General features: G+C 26.6%; 1 protein-coding gene across 7 annotated transcripts in view; it reads left to right on the forward strand.

Annotated features, from left to right (window-relative positions):
* LOC107453350 (ATP-dependent translocase ABCB1) overlaps positions 1-21122 on the forward strand; it is a 95164-nt gene that overhangs the window by 36367 nt on the left and 37675 nt on the right. For 4 of the 7 annotated variants that reach the window (XR_011636155.1, XM_071177582.1, XM_071177577.1 and 1 more), the window contains exons 2-3: positions 16858-16921; positions 20907-21070. Coding sequence is in view for 6 of the 7 variants with exons in the window: in XM_071177577.1 (XP_071033678.1) it covers positions 16858-16921; positions 20907-21070 (228 nt within the window). In the remaining variant the exon portion in view is untranslated. Of the gene's footprint in view, positions 1-7072; positions 7168-8446; positions 8912-12543; positions 12579-16857; positions 16922-20906; positions 21071-21122 lie in introns of those variants that run through there. The other 3 variants (XM_071177580.1, XM_071177578.1, XM_071177581.1) reach the window with 3 other exon arrangements.

Consider the following 21122-nt stretch of genomic DNA (forward strand, 5'->3'; position numbering starts at 1 on the left):
ATAAATATTGATTTTACTTGTAAATAAATAAATAACGATCGCGATATTTTGTTACTCGATATGTTTTGTCATTATTTATGATCATGATATTAACGTATTTGTGATTATCTTTAGCCAGTGATATGCGTAAACTAGAATTTTACATAGTTCTAATAAATTGGCGAACTTGGCTTATGACTTGGCCTAAAATTGATTCATTAAGCACTCAAAATAAAGTATATAAAGTATAGCCATTCCCGACAGTAATAGTAAGGAGGCATATGTATAAAAAAATCGTAAGTAACTAATAAATGTATTGAAAAAAAAATCTGCCTATGCTTTGGAGTAGGCTTTGGAACTGCGGAACGACTGGCGGTCAAAACCATAGCAATCGTTTGAATGACGTAATTTAAAATGTGTACATGTGATTTAACGTGTGTGCACGGTAGCTATAGCAACTGCTTGTCGTAAGAAATTGAAAACTCGTTATACTCTTTTTCTTCCAAGTTTAGAATGAACTCTGAGCATATCACTTCTATATTGGATTGAAATCGTTAAAACACGAACTAGAACTGATTAAAATACAACTCTATTCTTAAAAAAATCTGCCAATACCAACGCTAAAAAACTTAACAGTGTTAATCATAAACAGTTCCTACTTACTTAACAGTTTTTATTATAACAGTGTTAACAAAAAGGAACATCATACCAAAGAACAAAACAGAAAAAACATCAGTGGCGTAACTAGATCACCCATCGCTTTTTAATTTATTGTCGTTTTCAAATAAATGATCAAGTTCATCGCTTTTAATTTATTGTCGTTTTCAAATAAATGATCAAGTTCATCGCTTTTAATTTATTGTCGTTTTCAAATAAATGATCAAGTTCATCGCTTTTAATTTATTGTCGTTTTCAAATAAATGATCAAGTTCATCGCTTTTAATTTATTGTCGTTTTCAAATAAATGATCAAGTTCATCGCTTTTAATTTATTGTCGTTTTCAAATAAATGATCAAGTTCATCGCTTTTAATTTATTGTCGTTTTCAAATAAATGATCAAGTTCATCGCTTTTAATTTATTGTCGTTTTCAAATAAATGATCAAGTTCATCGCTTTTAATTTATTGTTGTTTTCAAATAAATGATCAAGTTCATCGCTTTTAATTTATTGTCGTTTTCAAATAAATGATCTAGTTTATCGCTTTTAACAGAAATGATCATGTAATATATTTTTTAATTAATAAAAAAAAATTTCACCTGAAAGATGTTTTTATCAACTTTCTTCTGTGAAAAAATCAGTATTTATCGATTTGAAAGTTTAATGGTTATATTTGATATATGTCGTTCGATGAGTACGCTTGGTAAGTGGTTTCTTTTAAATCGCTGAACTTTCTTCTTAATCTTTAAAATTTTTCAAATAATTGAGAGTTTATTGTGTTTACAAAGAAAGAAAGAATATGCTTAGATAAATGGACTACGCTGCTATGCTTCTATGAGCTATGATATATTAAGAAACGTGATAAAAAAAAACAACTATGTTAATGGTTATTGGTATGATGTTGGAATTTAGTATTTTTTAACGTCATAAGCAGCAATTTTATATATTGGAATTATTAAGTGTAGCATTACTGAAATACACTTCGTTTATAAAAGCAGATTTTGTTTTTTTTTGCTAGATTGTAACTACATAGAATTTTTCACTGTTTTTTAATTTTACTCATAATTCGTTCATAAGAACAGCTTTTATTTATTTTGCTATGCCGTAAATACTGAATATTGTCAAAAAAATTTGTAAAATTTTTGCTTATAATTTTTTTGTAAATTCTTTAAGAACACATTCCATTTCATTTTAAAGAAAACTTTTTAGCCACTTTTTTTAAACGATTTTCCCATTATCAGCGGGATGAAATGCTTAATAAACAAAATATACAAGAAAAGTTTGCCGAAATATTACTACATATAATTGCTGCATAGACAAACAAAAACGCGCTTTTCAGTGAGCACAATATTATCATTTATGGAATCATCTTAGTTCAAACCCAGAATAAAAGGAAGCATGCATTAAAAAACTATAGCTTTTAATTTAATGAATGGCTTCTTACTGACTTCATTATTACATTAATACATTATCATTTTATTATTACATTATCATTACATTATTACATTAGATATAAGTTATTGGCATAATTGTTTAGTCCAATGACACAAAATCCTGAAATCATATGCGTCGCCTCTCTCAAATGGTCTAATTATTATTAAATAGTATTATAAAATAAACTAACTTGACTTGAAAACCAAAGAAAACAGACAAAAAAAAAAGAATCTTATAATAGGTAGACCCTTTGAAGTAAGAAAATATATAGCTTTTTAACAGAAAGCTGAAAAAATAATGACAAAATTTAGGTCCAAAAGAAAAAAAAAAACAAATTATTTTCACTAATGGCATTCAGACAATTTAACCTTCAAACTTGATGACGTAACATTCATTTTTCTTAAAAAAATGTACTATACTGTAATAACATTTCCTTTTTTAGACAAATTTAAACAATAGCATTTTATTTTCCCTAGACATAAAGTTAAAATTGTTTTATGTTCATTTATAATTTATAAAATAATACTTTAATTGATACAAGTATTTTCCGGTAAAGTACATTTATATTTATAATGATGGATGTTAGTTGAACTGTTTCGAAAATGGTTTCAATGTTATGAATGAACTAACCTAAAGTTGCATAATTGTCACTTTTCAAGGTCCCCATGAATAAACATGCTATTGCAATAAATCAACCTTTCATATTTTCCCGTTTTCATTGCTTCTATTTTTAGTCGATTGTACAATCTTTTTCTTTTGTTCTACTAATCGTCAATGTAAGTTTCAGGTTTCTAATCCTAACTCAAATATTTCTTACTATTAATTTTATCATCTGTCCTTACTTAATGAATTTATAGTTATTATTGATTTTCAAAAGAAATGTATTTTGCTTAAAATGTTTAATAGAATGAAGCTGATAGCGAGCTACTAATAAGGTTTAAGCCTTAATAATTAAAAAAAAACATCTTTCCGTACGTGTAATTTTTTTCACTTGATTTTAATTTTAAATTTTACGCCTTTTTTCACACTGCGAAAAAATATGGTCAAAGCTATCAGTATATGGTAAAATCTATGGGAAATTCTGCCTTTATGGGAACACCAAAAAGCTCGGTAATTTTCACCGAAGCGCTTTGGTAAGGATTTTTGGTAAAATGAACAACAAAATATGATTTTATAATACGTGATAAAATTTGGTACGCAATGTAAAGTTTGGTAAATTCATCATGATACCTAAGAGAATGGCGCAAAAACCATTTATTCGATAAAAGTTACTTTCTTGTTTTCTATTTTTACTATTATTTCTGGTAAAACTAAAAAATTACGAATTGACTGGTCCAAACTTCGTATAGTTTGGTTTTATTAGCCAGAATTCTGATATTTTTTTAAATTTATTATTTATTTTAATTTTCAGAAATGTTATTACCATACAGTATGATAATTTTATTGGAATTTTTTTCCAACATGCAATAAGTTTTTAAATCTATATTAAAATTGATGCGTGTTATTGCTGAGAAAATGTAGAAATTCGACATTTACTCTTAATAAAGTATCAAAATTAAAAGAGAAAGCATTAAAAACTCTCAAAGATGGGAGCGGAAAGTACCGTACCGTACACAGATTCCGTTTCAAACAATTTTCCATCTTACGCGAACGCATATTTTTATTAAATATAAAAAAATTATCGTTACCCCAAAACAATCTTACGAAACAAAGAACTCTAATAGATACTTAGAACCATTTTATAACTAAATTAACTGTTTTACTGAAATTAATAGAATCTGAAATACTTTTAATAGTTGTCTCAATCCTGACTTTGCAGTTTTCAGCAGAGAATAATAAGTTAGTTTAAACGAAGAAGTCCTTACTCAATATTTGATTTTGTGCTCTATTTGCAACAAATTTTTTGCATACTGAACATCTACTTTAAGTGCTAATTTTTATATTCCTTTTAAAAAAATAATAATAAAAAAACCATGGTACTCATCTTTAAAGAACTTTCATTAAATTTTATGTCATCAATGCCCTTTTCTTTCAAGTTTAAAATATCATTGTTAAATGTCCGGGTATTTTCCTTTACTTAAACACTATGTTATGAAAAATGCATGAATGAAGTAAGGAAATAATGAAAACATTTCATTGATGAGAGCAAATTTCGTGGTATATCCCACATAAATAGATATCCATCCGTGTAATTATGCGTTACCCTTAAAAAAACTTAAGGAATAATTTTCTCAAAAGAATTTCCATAGTTTCAAAAGAATTCCTTTATTACACTTTTTAGCAATTATTTTTTATATTTTATGGAAATTGAAATTTCCTTGAAAAATTTTACTTGAAAATGTTAGGAAAAAACCCTGGAATTGCGTAGAAGCTTCTAAGACAGCAACTTAAAAAGGTTTAGCTTTGGAAACATTTTTATATTTTTAGGAAATTCTAATTTGGTTAAAATATTCTTTACAAAAAAATCTTAGGAGGAAAACTTTGGAACTGCGTTACTGCCTTAGACAAATTTTAACTTTTCTTTCTTTCTTCTTTTTTTTGTATGCCGTTTAATTTTAAATTGTGCGTTTCGCTGATTCTGGCTTTAACAAACTAAATGATTACTTTTTCTCTACAGAATTTGCTGTAACTAAAAAAAATTAGCTTTGGAAACATTTTTATATTTTAAGGAAATTTAAATTTCGTTGAAATATTCTTCTAAAAAAATCTTAGGAAGTAAATTTTGGAACTGCGTTTCTGCCTTAGACAAATCTTCCCCTTTTTTTGCCCGTTTAACTTTTAAATTACGCGTTACGCAAATTCTACTTTTAACAAACTAAATTATACTTTTTTACTACAGAATTTGCAGTAACTTAAAGTTTTGTTTTGGACAAACATTTTTTTATATTTTATTCTTTTTATATATTTTTCCCTGCTTTAGAAAATTTTTCTATTTTTTTCCCTTTGAAATTACGCGTTTACGTGTTACGCAGATTCTACACTTAAGAAACTAACTGAATAGGTTCAACTATAAAATTTGCAGCAAATTAAAAAAAAAAAGAATTCGCTTTGGAATAATTTTTTATATTTTCACGAAATCGAGATTTTAAGATATCAGAGGCATTTTTATAAAAAATATATTTTAAATAAGCTATGTATTCTTGTAAATTTTATTTGTACCCTAAATTATTTCATTCTAATGTTTGTTAAAAGTGTAGATAATTCTTAAAGAATGTAATGTTTGCCGAAATTTTATCAAGAAAAGAGATGTTTTGAAAATGGCATCGGTTTCCATGGTAACCAGAAAATTAAAATCTTTGAAAGAAGAAAAACATCCAATTTGTGGACTGTATTTGCAATTTATTCAGTAAGATACTATTTCTTTAGACAATATCGGGAATTAAATAAGTAGTATATTAAAATATCGAAAAAATAATTAATTTACTAATATCGGGAAATTGTAATTTATTAACCCTAAGATGCAGATGGTATGCAGGTGTCGCTTTTATATATATTCCTTTTTTCCAACTCCCTAATTATAAGAAAAATATATTCTGGCACCTTTAAATTATAAAAAAAGCAGTATAACAGCTACTAAAAAATCTGTTAGATTATCTGAATTATATTTGTGCTAAAACATAAAAGTTTAAAAATTTTTTTCTCATTCGTATTCAAAATTTTTTGAACTGCTGATTTTCTAAGTTAAGGAAATTTTAATGATCAATAACTGATTTTCTTAGATCTAAATGATCGCAAATAAGTGCAAATTAGAAAAATTATTGATTGGATGTGTGCCGTATGTGAAAATTTTGCTTTCAACGCAGAAAAAGAAACACCAGTGTTCTACGCTGTATTTAAAAACCATAAATTATTGAAATGCTAAATATAATTTTATTCACTTATTTTGACCTAAATTAATACAAAATAATGAAAAAAAAGAGTAAAAAATATGTTTAATAAAAATTCTGCGTCTAAGAGTTAAGGTCAAATTGTTAATATCCAGAAGTTAATTAAATGTTTTTATAATATCGGTGAATTCTCTCTTTCAATTTATTTTTTGTGGAAGATAACCTTCTTTTATTTACTTGGGAGCAATAAAAAGATTCTCTCTATTCATGACTGATAAAATTTCACAATCGCTAAGAGAAGAACCTTATGCTTCTTTTAATGTAAAAACCTTCCTTCATGGGTAAACTATCTTTATTAATTTTAAGGCATCCGACTAGGTATCCGGCAATTTTTTTTTCTAAACCAACCTTAATTAAAATTTTAATTTTATTGTTGGCAAGCAGGGATCCTAAAATTATAAACATAAAGTCAATTCTAAAGATTTATAAAATATTTTTTTTAAAAAAATAAAGCGAATTTGTACTTAAGAGTTAAATATTTTTCTTGTCAAGCTGAGAGCTCTGTAATAAATATCTAAGTAATTATTTTTTCTAGATAAAAAATATGGGTTTCTTGCGTTTTGAACTGAAATTTTTGAAGAATTTTGAATTTTTACATTTTTTTAAATGAAATAAAGAAGAAAAGTTTGTAGTTTTGTTTCAGTAATTTCTTATTTCATTTTGAAAATTTAAAGAGCAAAAATACTGACTGCAAATTAGTGTGATGATATTATTATTGAAATAAGTTTCTATTATTACAAAACAGTGCTTTATTATATTTTTTTACCAGTTTCTAAAGCATAACGCTTCTAAATGTATTGTAAAAAATTAATAAACATTTTAGATACTTTTTGCTTTTAATTTTAAGTATACTTTAAATTGCACATAATTTCAAGAGAAATTTTGGAAATTTTGATTCGGACTCCTTACACATATTTTACACATATCCAAAATTGTATTTTTTTAACTCTCTCATTGTTTTTTCATGCTTTAAATTTCGCCAAATGCTGTATAGTTTAACATGCCATCTACAGGATATTACGAGAACATCCTGTTGATATGTATGCGCGGATATGAGTTCCTATTCTCATTGTTTATGTCAATATAATTTTTAAGTAACAATTTATAGTTGTTAAAAGTTATAGAGTTTAGATGTTACAAATTAACTTTGGATTAACACTACCTTTAATTGAACTTAGATGTGGCGCCATCGTGACCGCAAAAGGAAGATGTAAGTCTCTTTATTAAAAAAAATTGGACACATTTTGTTACAGTATATCAGTTAATTTAAATTTATGAAAACTAATATTTTATTTACTTGAATTACACATTTTATTAGGTTTCTTAACTAGCGTACTCAAATAGTGTGCAAAAGGAAAACATCGTTTTAGTACTTTTTAAAGACTCTGAAATCTATATTAATATCGGAAAATATTATAAAGCTTGTATAAACCGTCAAACAAATTATATAGAATATGAAACTTTCTGATAAAATAAAGATTAGAATAAGTGAAATCACATTTGAATAAACGTTTTTTTAATTGAAAATGACTATTAATGAAGAAATAGCAAGAGAATAGTTACATTGCAATTAAGGGTTTATATGGGGAGGTTTAAAGTGTTTTTAAATTGCATAAAACTTATGTTTGAATTTATAATTTTAGTTACTTTAAGAGCTATAGTCTACCGCTTGAATTATTTATACCGATCTATAACGAGTACGCTGCAGTAGTTATGTCCCTAATAATAAAAATGTTGCTATACTCATTTTTCCTTTAAATAGTTGATGAAATAAAATATATTTTGCTAATTTTTTTTATTTAAATATGACGGATATAAAACTCCGGTAAAATTACTGTACTATAAGGTAATGACACATTTTTGGTGAACAAAACATATAATTCTGGTGATAAAGCCCAAATTATATGGTGTTTAAACCATTCATTTGATAATTTTTCTGCTCATATGTTGTAAGTTTACCAGAAGTTCTGGTTTTCAAAATTAAAGATTTTATTACAGCACATATTGTAAAAAATACAAAGCTGACATGCAAATTTAACCGAATAAATGGTTTTTATGCCATGTTCTAAAGTATCATGGTAAATCGTTAAAATTTTGCCAGATATTTTGAAATCATATTTTATACTTAATTTTACCAAACTCATTATCAAAGCGTTTCGGTTAAAATTATCGTGCTTTTTGGTATTTATTGAGCCATAAACAAGGTAATTTTTCTTAGTGTTATTAACCTGTGATCTTTTCTACTTTTTATAACTATTCGGAAAAAAGAAGCATTTTATAGAAATTTAGCCTTTTCTCTCTTCATCAACCAAATTATACAGAAAAGTTATTGTAACTTTTTCCCCTTATCTTAGTGTTTGCGTAACTTTGTTATATCTACCTGACGAAAATGATAACAAAAAATCGATAAAACGTTGCCTGGTTCTCATCGATTATCTTTATTAATCAAAGTTTTACTTGACGTATAAAACAAATCGCTACAATAACCTCACGTGAGTAGAGTGTGGAATGGACTCTAGATAAATAGTAAGAAAATTCAATTGTAAAAAAAGAAAGAAATCTTTTGTTTGTACTGATAAAAAAGAAGGGGTAACTACAAGTAATAAAGTTCCTTATTTGGCTTAAGGCTTATCACTCTTTAGACCTCAGTCAGTCAGTAAATTTAGTGAGGCTGTTGCACAAGGTTTAGGTAATGTGGAATTTCAAATATTTAAACAGGGCAAATTGTAAACATACGTAAGTGGTGTGTGCATATTTTCTGAAGGAGGGACTGTTCCTTTAAAAAAAAATTACAAGTCTCAAATGAATTAAAACCTTTTAAGAAAAATGTCGAATAAAGGTGATTATCGAAACTCGAATATAAATGGATTTCAGAATGGAAAAGATGAAAAAGTTTTTGAAGAAAGATACATAAATAAAGCTTTTGACGATAATGAATACGATGCAGGATGCAGGTTTGTTTTTTATTTTATTATGGAATTTTCATTGTTAAAAGATATTTGTTTAAATTTCCATTAAAGTATATAAAAACGTGTAAAATAATTAAGTTGGTTTACTTGATTTTGTTTCTTTAATTTCGCTTAATGGGTCATAATAACGAAAAAAATCACAGATTTTACAGTATGGTGTGTTAGAACGCCATTTGTCGTAAAAGTTCGAAACATGTTTAGAATAATTTTTTTTATATATTTCACGAAAAGCCTACAGTAGATAGTTTATATCTTCTAAAAATTTACTACCTATACAGGATTCATATGCACCTGGAAAGAATTAAAAAGTTGCAATTTGCAGAAGTGGAATAATAAATATTTCTATATTTTTGTGTTTGTGGCAACCAAAATAAAGTAAATATATATAGATTCAAAGGTGTCAGTTATGAAATTTTATTTTGATAGTAGAAGCTTAAATTACGAAATTTTCAGCTTCTTCTACAAAATTGATACAAGTTATTAATTTTTCTCCAGTGCGTACGAATCTTGCTACATAACCTGCGGAAAAATTGTTTTAATTTCATCAAAAGGATTGTGACCAGTACTTATCATGCTCAAAGTGATTAGCAATAATCTTGACATGCCTTTTTGTTGATTAAATTGGTTTTCTTTGGTTAAATTTAAGTACTAATTACTTTTCAAATTCGGGTACTCATTCATTTCGTTAAATATTGATTAAGTGTTCTTATATATTATATTACAACAATTGCATGTTTTGTTAAAAAAATATTCTTTGTTTTCAGTGAAAAATATTTAATTTTAAGAAGAAAAAAAAAGAAAACAGTGATGAAGGAGAAGTAATTACGGGGTTGGTGTAGAGAGCGAATATGGAAAGGAATTTCATAGTTTCTAGAATCTTTGCCATAAGAAAATAAAAATCTCAGCTCGCCAACCCTCTTAATTGCCTCTCATTCACTTCTTTTAAAGTCAATATTTTCTTTTTTTGAAAATATCATTTTGTAAATAAAATGTAGGATTGTTGTAATTTTTCCAAGAAAATTTTGTTAAAAGCATAATGCAACAAACTGCAAAAAAAGCAACAAACTGAACGATTACATGATTTTTTTTTAAAAATAGTCAATTGTACTTGCAAAGAGATATTTAAATTTGTAAATACAAGTACAGCTGACGTTTTTTCTCCTTTAAAAATTTACAATTTCTTATTAAATAATGATGATTAAAAATTCAATCCCCTCATACTAAAGGAAACATATCCTGATACATCCTGGCTTACAATTATTAAGATATACTTACTAAGCACTTTAAAGATCGCACTTTTTAGTTTGCGTTACAACTAATTTAATTATTAACCGTGCTTCCTTAAAATAGAAATTCTTCAAACATACATTTAGACTGATATGCGTGTGATATATGGTTGAAAGCTTCTTAGTTATGAACATACAATGTTAGAATTTTCATTCTAAAATTACGGTAAAATAACCGGTAGCAGTTTATCCATTCAATTAGCTATAAAGTTTACGGTGGAGAGCAATTTTTACCTTCACGGTTTTGAAACTGTTTGCAACTAGCATGGTTTTAGAAATATCGATATACTGGAGAAAGGAAATACTAGATTGTTATATATTATGCAGATTTATGCTGTTATCAATGCGTCGTGAATGAGAGTATCATATTTTAGTTGTCCAGGGTTACAAATTAGGGAGTGCAGGACACTGGAAACTTCGTGTGCTGAAGGAAATGCAGGGTATATTGTGGTGTCAACGTTTGAACTCGAACCCCCGTTCTGTCGGTCATGAGTTTGACAGATTAGCTTTCTCGGCTATAATATAAACCTTGGTTCTATGTTACTTCATTAAGTAGGCCTCGTTGGTGCTATGAAATTCTGGTTGTTTAATCGAATTAGATGAAAGCTGTTAGTAAACGGTTTTTCCCTCCATTAACAGTTTGAATACCACCTTATTTTTGATTATTTGAGTGTTTTGTTTGAATATGGTAAAATAACACTTAAAAAAATTACTATTTTACCACTTTTTCTCGAGAAATTTCTGACAGTGTAAAGCTATACCAGGATTCTATTATTTTAAAATTAGAAGAAAAAGCAACTGTTCTAAAGATTTTCGCTGCATTTTTTATAACAGTGTTTCTCAATTTTATTCATCTATTGAACCCTACCTGATGAACTTGATTTTGGCGGAACCTCTGAGACTTAATGAATAAATTTTGTTCGCAAATGTTAACATATTAATTAAAAAAAGACTATTAATTATCCAAAAAATACTTAGTATCTGAAATTTCGTTAATTATTTTACTTAGTATCTGAAATTTCGTTAATTATTTTAAAAATAGTTAATAAATAAATTTAATCCAATAAATTTTTTGTCATCGTATTATTTCATCAATTCCAGTCTTGGAATTCTATTTTATATTAAATAATTGAATTTATAGTTTGAGGCCCACATCTATTCTAGTTCCTGATTTAATTTAGTGAATACATAAATTGAATATGAATGGCAAAGTGTAGTTTTCATTGATAGAAAAACGAAAAAGAACGAAAATAGACGTTGAAAATGTTTACTAGAAAAACACTGTTTTTCATTGTTGAATTTAGTAATTTTTAATTGAGGTAAAACACTAAAGTAGTTTTTCAGAAAGGAAAGAGTTTAGCTGTCAGTAGGACTGGAAATGTCTATTTCTTAAGGACTTTACCCACCCTAGGCTATCTTGCCACGATTGATGATGGTATCGATTATTCATTCAAATTATTTTTTATCCGTGTTTGTCGTCTTTTTCAAGCCTTTTAACAAAATAATTAAAAAAGTAACGTAAATATTAATACAAATGATAGATAATAAACGAGATAATATTCAATAAAAGGTTTTGAAAATCTTAATTGATAAAAAATTGCAATTTTCGGATCCCCTTGTGGCTGTTCCATGGAACCCTTTTTGAAACCTCTGCCCTATAACACTTAGTCCTATAAAATGTTTGTTTTAAAATTGCAGCGAAAAAAAAATCGAATTTTATGCTACCTTATGACGAGGATTACAATTTAATGGATTCAGGAAATTATTGGCTGACGAATCTTAAATCAGCCTATAGAAACTATCACCGCTAAACTAACGCAAGCAAAAATAATCTGTATTAAATATTATATTCTTATACTTTAAATTACATGGTCATAGTTTATTATATTTTAGATTGAATAAAGAGGCAAAAAATATGCCATGAAGAGTTCTGAAACAAATATTCAAACAACTAATCTGAAACAACAAAGTTGCAAAGCAACTATGTCTCATAATTCTAAAAGTTTGTGTATCTAATACTAACATATTAAACAGAATTATTTTTTTTGTATTAGAGACCTTTTTTAATTTTTTTTAAGCTGTAGTGAAGGTGTTACATATTTAATAAGCAATAAATGTGATCAATGAATTCTTTATTGATCATGATTCAAAGCGGAACTTCTCGCTGCGTTAATAAATGTGATGTTTCCCAGACAATATTTTAATTTTATTATGTTTGAAGGTTATTTTATGACAAGTAAATAGAACGTAATCGTAATGAATTGAAATATTTCAAACCTTATATCTTATGAATTAAATATGTTCCCTTTTGTCTAATGTACTTAATATCTTAATTTAAGAAAAATTATGGGTTTATTTACTGAAAAGTAAGTCTTTTTTATACCTTCAAAACTTCTATTTCAGATCATTATACTTAATTCATGTTAAAATGTATAGTTTAAAAAACACTATTCCATATTTATTTTTTAAGATACGTAAAATATTTATTTCAATTTATTATTTATGCTGTCCTAGAAACGTACCTAACCGAAATTATCTTACAATAAATTCTTTGTTTGACTAATTACAAGTATGTTACATAGGAAAACATGAAAACGAATTCTTATAATATCACAAGGGAAAAAGAAGTTTTGTTGAAAAAAATATAAAATTATATCCCTACGAAGCTAAATTCAATTACAAATAATAAATCTAAACTGTTAAAAACCTAAACCTAAACAGTTCTAACGGAACAGGTGTAGATCCCACCAGATGCGCCAGTGTGGAACTATTAGATTGAGTTATAATATGCCGCAGTTAACCTGATTTTTTATGTTGATTGTAATGAATTAAAATACATATCTGAAACCGTATATCTTATGAATCAAATAGGTTCTCTTTTAACTCACATACTTAATATAGATAAAAATATTTAGTTTAAGAAACTGTTCCATATTTATTCTTTTAAGACATATGTAATATATATATATATATATANTGTTCCATATTTATTCTTTTAAGACATATGTAAAATATATATATATATATATATATATATATTCAGATCATCATACTGAACATTTTTCGAAATATATATTTTAAGAAACTTTTCCATATTTATCATTTTAAAACATTTAAAATCTGTATTTCAAATAATTATTTGTGCTCTAAGAAAGTTCCAAAGCGAAACCATCGTATAATCTATTTTTTGATAGACTGATCGTAGTTTTACAAATCAATGACTAATCATAAATTGGAAAAGGTGTTAAACGTAACGTACTTAACCGAAATCATCAAATAATCAATATTTTGTTTGTCTTATTATAAATATGATATACAGGAAAACGTGTTAAAATCAATTCTTATAATATCACAAGGAAAAGAAATAATATATTTGTATTTATTTTATAGTATATCTATCTACTTTGCCTTCCTTTTCTGGTAAAAAATATTTTGTAGTTATTTGCCTTCTTTTTTTTTATTTTCGTCCAGATATTCCTGATTTAAATGTGTGTTCTGAACATCCCATTTTCTGCGAATGCATATGCGCCTTAAGGAAGTCTTAACGTCAAATTTTGATTAAATGATATTGTGAAGGAATTGATATTGGATAATTTTTAATGAAAAACATCATTATTAAAATTTTCTATAAATTGATTTCAAATTACCTGATATTGTGCAGTGCTCTTATAATGAAATTATACTAAACACTATGAACAAAGTATTTCTGAAGTTAAAAATTGTATATTTTATTATCATTTTCCTACAATATTTAACTTAGATAGATCGAATTATACTTATATTTTTTCACTTCGGTGTTTGCTCATTTTAAATTTAATCTTCAAACGTAAACTATAGCTGCAAAACAAATAAGAAGAAAAAAAATTTATTCGATCGTGTTAGTTTTTTAAGAAATATATTTTAAAAATATTTGTGGTATCTAGTGAAAATTGGATTTAATTTAATTTTTTTGATAACTCCATTTGAAAAAGAAAATGATTGTCTTTTCTTTTCAGTACAGAACACATCAAAAAGCATTTTTAAGGTCAAAAATTTATTTCTTTTGCTGTAATTGAAAAAAATAACTCTTTCCCTAGTAAATAAGAATTTTTAAGAAAAGCTTTCTTTACGAAGCACTTAATAAACAGCAGTCAATTTTATCCGCGATTAAGGGAAAGGGTATTAAAAAAAAATTTACACCGAGAAAATAAGTATAAAGTAAACCACTAGAATGTGGTAAAATTTATCGTGTTTCTTGCTTTATGGGAACACCAAAAAGCTAGTTAATTTTACAGAAACGATTTGGTAAGAAGTTTTGTAAAATTAACAATAAAATATTGTTTTATCATCTGTGATAAAATTTGGTTCATGTAAAATTTGGTAATTTTATCATGCTGCCTCAGAGCATGCATAAAAACTATTTTTTTATTGAATTTACTTTTCAGTTTTGTATTTTTTTTCCTAAGCGTTTGTTAATACGAACTATAATTTTTAAATTCATAATTCCAGTGCACCGTTACCCTATGAACCAAAAATTACAAAATTAAGGATCTAAATACCGTATATTTTGGTTGTATTAACCAGAAATACTCCTCAAAATTGTTATTATTATATTATTTATGCTGGTTATTTTACCAGATCTTATTTTCTCCGCGTACCTTTTCTAAATTTTTCATTTTCACAGCGCTTTATTTCAAAGTTTTTTCTTCAAAGTAGCTGATTCTGGCATATATTTAGGATCATTAAATTTATATTCAAATTTTTACGAGCTATGATTTTATTTTATTTTTATTATTTATTTGCATATGTGTACTGTACCAAAGAATATCCTGAAGTTCTTTGCAAAATGTTTTAATTTTTTCTTCTGATTTTAACTGTAATATTATTTTAACTGCTTCTAATATTCTTCCCGAAAAGTGCCAATTTATACTTTCGAGAACAATTCGAAAATTCATAATAAATTCATAATTTTTTCCTTGTGATGAAACATGGAAAGTCATAATGCTTATAATTACAATAACTGTTTTTTAGATATGCTGCGCAGAGTATAGTGTTATATTAAAAAATTGAGTTATATTTTATATTCAGAATCTTTGATATATATAGTTACCAATTTGGTTAAGAAAAAATAATTGTCAAAAAAATATTTCCAGGGATATAGTTGCGATATAACACCAAACATGGTTATAGTGACTTAATGTTTCTATACATAATTTAAAGATGATTTTTCAAATTTTCTTTTTCGTTTACTTAGTATTTTTGTCTGTTTTCGAATTATAATAATAACATCAAATAAATTCGATTTTTCATCGGCTTTCTTTAAAAAATTTATTGGAAATTCTTGTAATACATTTTAAGATAAAACTTAAACAAAACGAATATAGTATTTGGAAATTTGAGTGACACTAGGTCAGCTCGATTTTAATAAGTAACATTCAATATTTTATTTCTCACTTTTATATGCAAAATCTTTCTGTTTGAAAAAATTTTTAATTAAATTATTTGAAATTTGCTACAATGTCATTTAATACATTTTCAAGCTATAAAGTTATATTCTATATTGATCGGAAGCTTAAAAACAATTAATGATGTTGTATTTTAAATGTTAAGTTCGTGATGTTATACGTAAATTTTTACCGTTGGTGACAAAAAATAATTACTGTACCATGAAACGTCATTTGTCAAAATATTTGTTACATTTAGGAAGAGGTACAGCAAAATATAATTATAAAGGGAGTTTTAAAAGAAAAGGAACTGGTTTATAAATGTGCAAAGAATATGAAGAACAAATTTGAAATTTTTTTTCTTGGAAAATATCTTTATGGCTTTTAATTTAGTAAATTCTTTTTATTTTTGCAAGTTCCTGAAATTTGTTTTATATTTGAAAAGCAAGTTCATTTCTAGATTTAATATTTCTGTTTTTGCACATCTAGTCTTATGTAGTAACTTTCTTGATATGTTTCTTTTGCTAATTGAATTTGTGTGTGAATTATTGTTCATCAACTAGATTACTTTGACAGGAAGTACTAATCTTCACAAAATAAAATAAACAATCTTAAAAAGAGGCATGCGTGAAACAAAAAAATTAAACAAACATGCATCTCTATCATGCATCAGTAGTATTAACGCAACGTTTGGAAAAGTAAACACTCACTCACTTCTCTTTACAAAACCTATCGTAACCTATTAAGAAAAACCTATCCAAAAAGTGTGCTGTGATTTTCTTTTTGAAACTATCCTAACCTAACTTTTAACCTATCTGTGCCTAATTTCGTTTCAAAAGGACATTATACTTTTACAAAAACAGAAAACTGGTAGTTCAAGTCCTTTATTGGGATTTATTTTGTCGAAATAAGTTAAGTCTTCTTATCTTAATGTATTAACAAAATAAAAATGTATATTTTCATATAAAGTGAAAATTTTTTGAGGTGGCTATAATGGTAGGCAACAGAAAAAAATATTCTTATGATAAAAAACATCCATGCAATAAAATTTTTTATGTGTTTTTGATGGGTTTATATTCCCATCAGTTTTGCGATTTACAATTACTTCGTTTACCACATTCAGTTTTCCTTTTAGGTTTTTAAAGTAACACTAAATGGCATTATTTAAATTTGATGCATAGCATTTTCTATGTAATGAAATTTATTTTAACTCTATTTTCAGTGAGAAAAAGGAGAAAGAAGAAAAACCTAAAGATGAATTTCCACCTGTAGCATTTTTTTCATTAGTAAGTGTCTTACAAATTTATAAAAAAGAAAATATGTTTTAAATGAAAATATTTGTGCTTAATTTTACTGATATATTTCCGAATTGGGATGCAAAGTTTGATTAATATATTTTGATATTTCATATGACTTCATAATTATAAAATTTTAATTATTCGTGGCATAGCTTAATTTGAGTTATAATATTTATATATAATATTTATATTTATAACATTTATATTTATAATATAAATATTTAATTTTAATCCTCAAAATACAAGTAAAACACTTTTAAGTTGACAAAGATGCCTCCCCTGAAAGTTGAAATGGAGCAAAAATTCGGTATAAATGGATTTACTATTTTTGCCGGATATTACACTTCATTCCGAAATTAAAACTTAAAAAATAAGGCACTCTTTTGAACACTCATAACCGTGGTGGTGGTGGTTCTTAAGATTTTTTAACTTAATAATATAATATAAATAGAGAGTATAAAAAAATCAAGAGATATAAAAATTGTTTCAAATTGTCTGATATAATGTTAGCGTTACATATAAATAACTATTAAAATTAATTTTCCTTCATTACTTCCGATTATATCACGCATTTTGTATTCCTAAGTTTAAACATTTCTTTGTAGTCTAGTTCAGGGATGGGCCAACTACGGCCCGCGGGCCCACTGTGGCCCGCCGGAAGGCTTTATCCTGCCCGCGGATAGAATTTAACTTGCCGATGCGTTGCGAATATAAACAATATAAATTATACATCCATTTTATATTCGAAGATACAGAATGGCATTTTTCACAGATTTTTTTTATCATATGAACAACTCGAATGTTAAGATGCAAGGGAAAAACCAATTCATTGATGATATCTGGGCCTATCTCAAAGCTTTTAAGCTGAAGCTTAATTTATTGCCGGACAGCTAGCTAAGAACGACTTGTCTCATTTCCCGAGGTTAAATTCAATACCCTCAGTAAATAAGGAAAAGCTTAAGAATTATGAGGATGGCTTGAAAAAACTCCCTTTTTAGTTTCAGGTATCAATATTTCAGTGCCATTCAAACAGAATTAGATATTTTTACCATGCCTTTCAACGTAAATTGTGAAACCGTGAGGTCGAATTTGCAGCTTGAACTAATTGAGTTGCAATCTAACAATCATCTCAAGCAGTTGTTTCTAAATGTGCAAAAATGTGAGTTTTACAAATCATTACCAAAAGCTAGTTTCCCTAATTTAATAACTCATGCCAGTAAGTCAGTGCTAACTTTAATTCGTCTTATATATGTGAACAAGTGTTTTCAACTATGAACCTTAGAAAAAATAATTTCAGAAGTAGACTAAGAGACAAACATTTAGCCTAGTTCCAGAAAATAACTACATCTCACTTCGAACCTCAATACTTTAAAAAATGAAATCGCAATTTTATTCATTTTATTAATATTTAAATTAAAACTTGTATATTGTTTCGTTATTTTAGAAATTTTTACATTGCGCACCAAACTCTTCTTTTTCGATTTTTGGCCCTCGACCTAAAAAGTTTGCCCATCCATGATCTAGTTGATTATTTTTTAAATCTCAGTAATCGTTCATTTTATTATGAATAACATAAACAAAATGTTTTTACATAAAATTATAATAATTATATATTCTATAAATTAAATAATGTTTTTTATTAATTAAAAAAACAAGGATGAATTAGTTGCAATAACAGAAGCTGGTGAGCTGCGTTGTAAAAAATTCCAGATATAATTTAGGTAAAAAGTACAGGCATTTAGAATGTCAGTAGTTTTTACCGTGTAATTTTAGGCATTAAAAAAATCTGATATCCCGTAAGTTTAACAATAAAACTTATTGTAAAATCACTGAATCACTGTAATAAAATAAATATTACGGTAAATTTATGGTATAAAATTAAGTTAAAAATTCGATTTTGAATTAAAATAGATTTTACGGATGCGCTGCATTCATTGTGCCAGTACTTTTTATCGTGATATGATTCAGAATTTTCAGAGTAAGACAGCGGACTTCAACTTAATAAATTAGTTTTTCTTAACTTAATAAATTATTTTCCCTCTTGCAACCTAACTTAATAAATTAGTTTCCCTCTAGCAACTTAATAAATTAGTTTTATTCATCCATCCTGTTACCAATTTATATGAACCAATTGATAGCAAACATCTTAATACTGTTTAAAAAATAAACTCAGCTTCTTTCACTAAAAAGAAATGAAAAAACTCTCGCACGTTTTAAAATTGCGCCTGTAAGAAGCAATGAAAATTCCTTAGCGAGTAAAGTTTACCTTGATAAGCATTAATGTCTCTTGAGATAAATTAAAGATAAGTTATGTGCCTATTTTCTGGATAGTGTAGATAAACTTACCTTCTGGTGAATTGCTGATACACATTTTACTGTCGATATTTGTAGTAACTGGAGGTTGGTTTTACAAAAATGAAACACAAAATGAAACTGTCTATCAATTTTATCATTGAAAAATGCAAGATTAGTACAATATCTATAAAATATTTTTAGGAGTTTAAAATACAGTAAACACACATAAAAAATAATAATAAAAAGAAAAACGAAGCATCTTAATAACTGCAATTGGTGGGAGTTGCGTTTAAAGTTAGAGAGTTGGAATTTTTGTTTTTAATGATTGTATACAGAACAAGCGTACAATTTTACACTGTCTATTTCCTGTTTTAAACAACTCTAAACTATCAGATCCCGCTTGCCATTGCAAAATTACAAAAAAACAACAACAATAAACTAAGAGATACATTAAAAAATTTTTATACTTAAAGTAATAGATAGGAAGAAGTGAGCAAACATAATAAAAATAAATTAGCTAAATTCTGTTCTATGATATAATAACATTGCCCGAATTCTTTTGTTGCCTCCTGTGATGATTTAATGATCCGATTATTGTGTATTGACATGCAATTTCATTGGCTGCAAGAAATATTTTTGTCTATGATAAAGAAGCATACTTTTTCTGGAATTATGCAATTTGAAAATAGTTTAAATAGTTATTTTTTCAAGAACGCAGTGGATAATTTGATTCCATTAATGTTTGTTTATTTTTCTTTATATCTTCGTCACTTTCCGAGCCATTCAAAATTATTTAACACAGAATTATAAACATCCAAACAAAATTTGTTAAATATAATTTTGTAAGATTATTTATTACTTTATGTAACTTATTTAAAGAAGAAAGGAAACGGAATTATAGGAATTAAATATTTTTACATTCTTTTAAGGTAGGAAATTTAAATAAACGAAATCTGAAGTTTGAGTTGAATCGGTCAAACTATTATTGAGTAATAAAATATCAAAAGCAAATAGATTCAAACTTAATTTTTTAATTAAAATTTCATTTATTTACAAAATAACGTCCAGTACATTTCTTGTCCAAGAAATTTCCATAATACATTAAACGATGACACAGGGGTAAAAACTTTTTATTTTAACGAACTTTATTCAATGACATTATTATTCTATTTTTTATCGAATTGTATAAGTTTAAAAACGTTATATATAACAGGGGGTCACTTAAATATTACAGCCAGCTTCTGGGGTGTTATAGTACATCATCAGGGGTAAAACTGCATAGATATTTTCATGTTTGCAACTGCAATTCATGTTTTCAAGTGTCGTCGTATGTGACTAAAGGCGCTTGTATATTATTTTCTGTTCCCAACTTCCCCAGAAATTTATCGCAACAATTATGCTACCCCCTGTTATATATAAGGTTTTTAAACTTGTATTTTTTGACAAAAATAAACTTAAAATATCATTTAAAGAAAAACCCGTAACTTGAAAAACTTGAAGAGAAAAACTGATTGCAGATTTGAAATCAGGGATACGAAAGTAAGATATGTTTAAAAATCTCATGCAAACAGGGAAAAAATTATTCCACGGTGTAAGTTAGGAACATTTTCTTCTTAATAACTTTTTTGCATATTTTATTTTCATTACATTTAATCTTTAACAAAATATTTATTTGCAGTTTAAGTATTCTTCTGCCTGTGATAAATTGCTGATGATCATTGCCTGTATCATAGCTATAGCTTCTGGTTGCTCAATGCCAGGAATTATGATTATATTTGGAAAAGTCATCCAGAAAATGATAACCTACGACATGACTGTTAACAATGTTTCAGCTTCCAATATGTATGTTTAAAGTAAAACTATTTATTTTATTGTTTAATTAAAAAATTTTACT

This window comes from Parasteatoda tepidariorum, chromosome 2 (assembly GCF_043381705.1).
Source record: "Parasteatoda tepidariorum isolate YZ-2023 chromosome 2, CAS_Ptep_4.0, whole genome shotgun sequence".
In the NCBI taxonomy this organism is placed as follows: domain Eukaryota; kingdom Metazoa; phylum Arthropoda; class Arachnida; order Araneae; family Theridiidae; genus Parasteatoda; species Parasteatoda tepidariorum.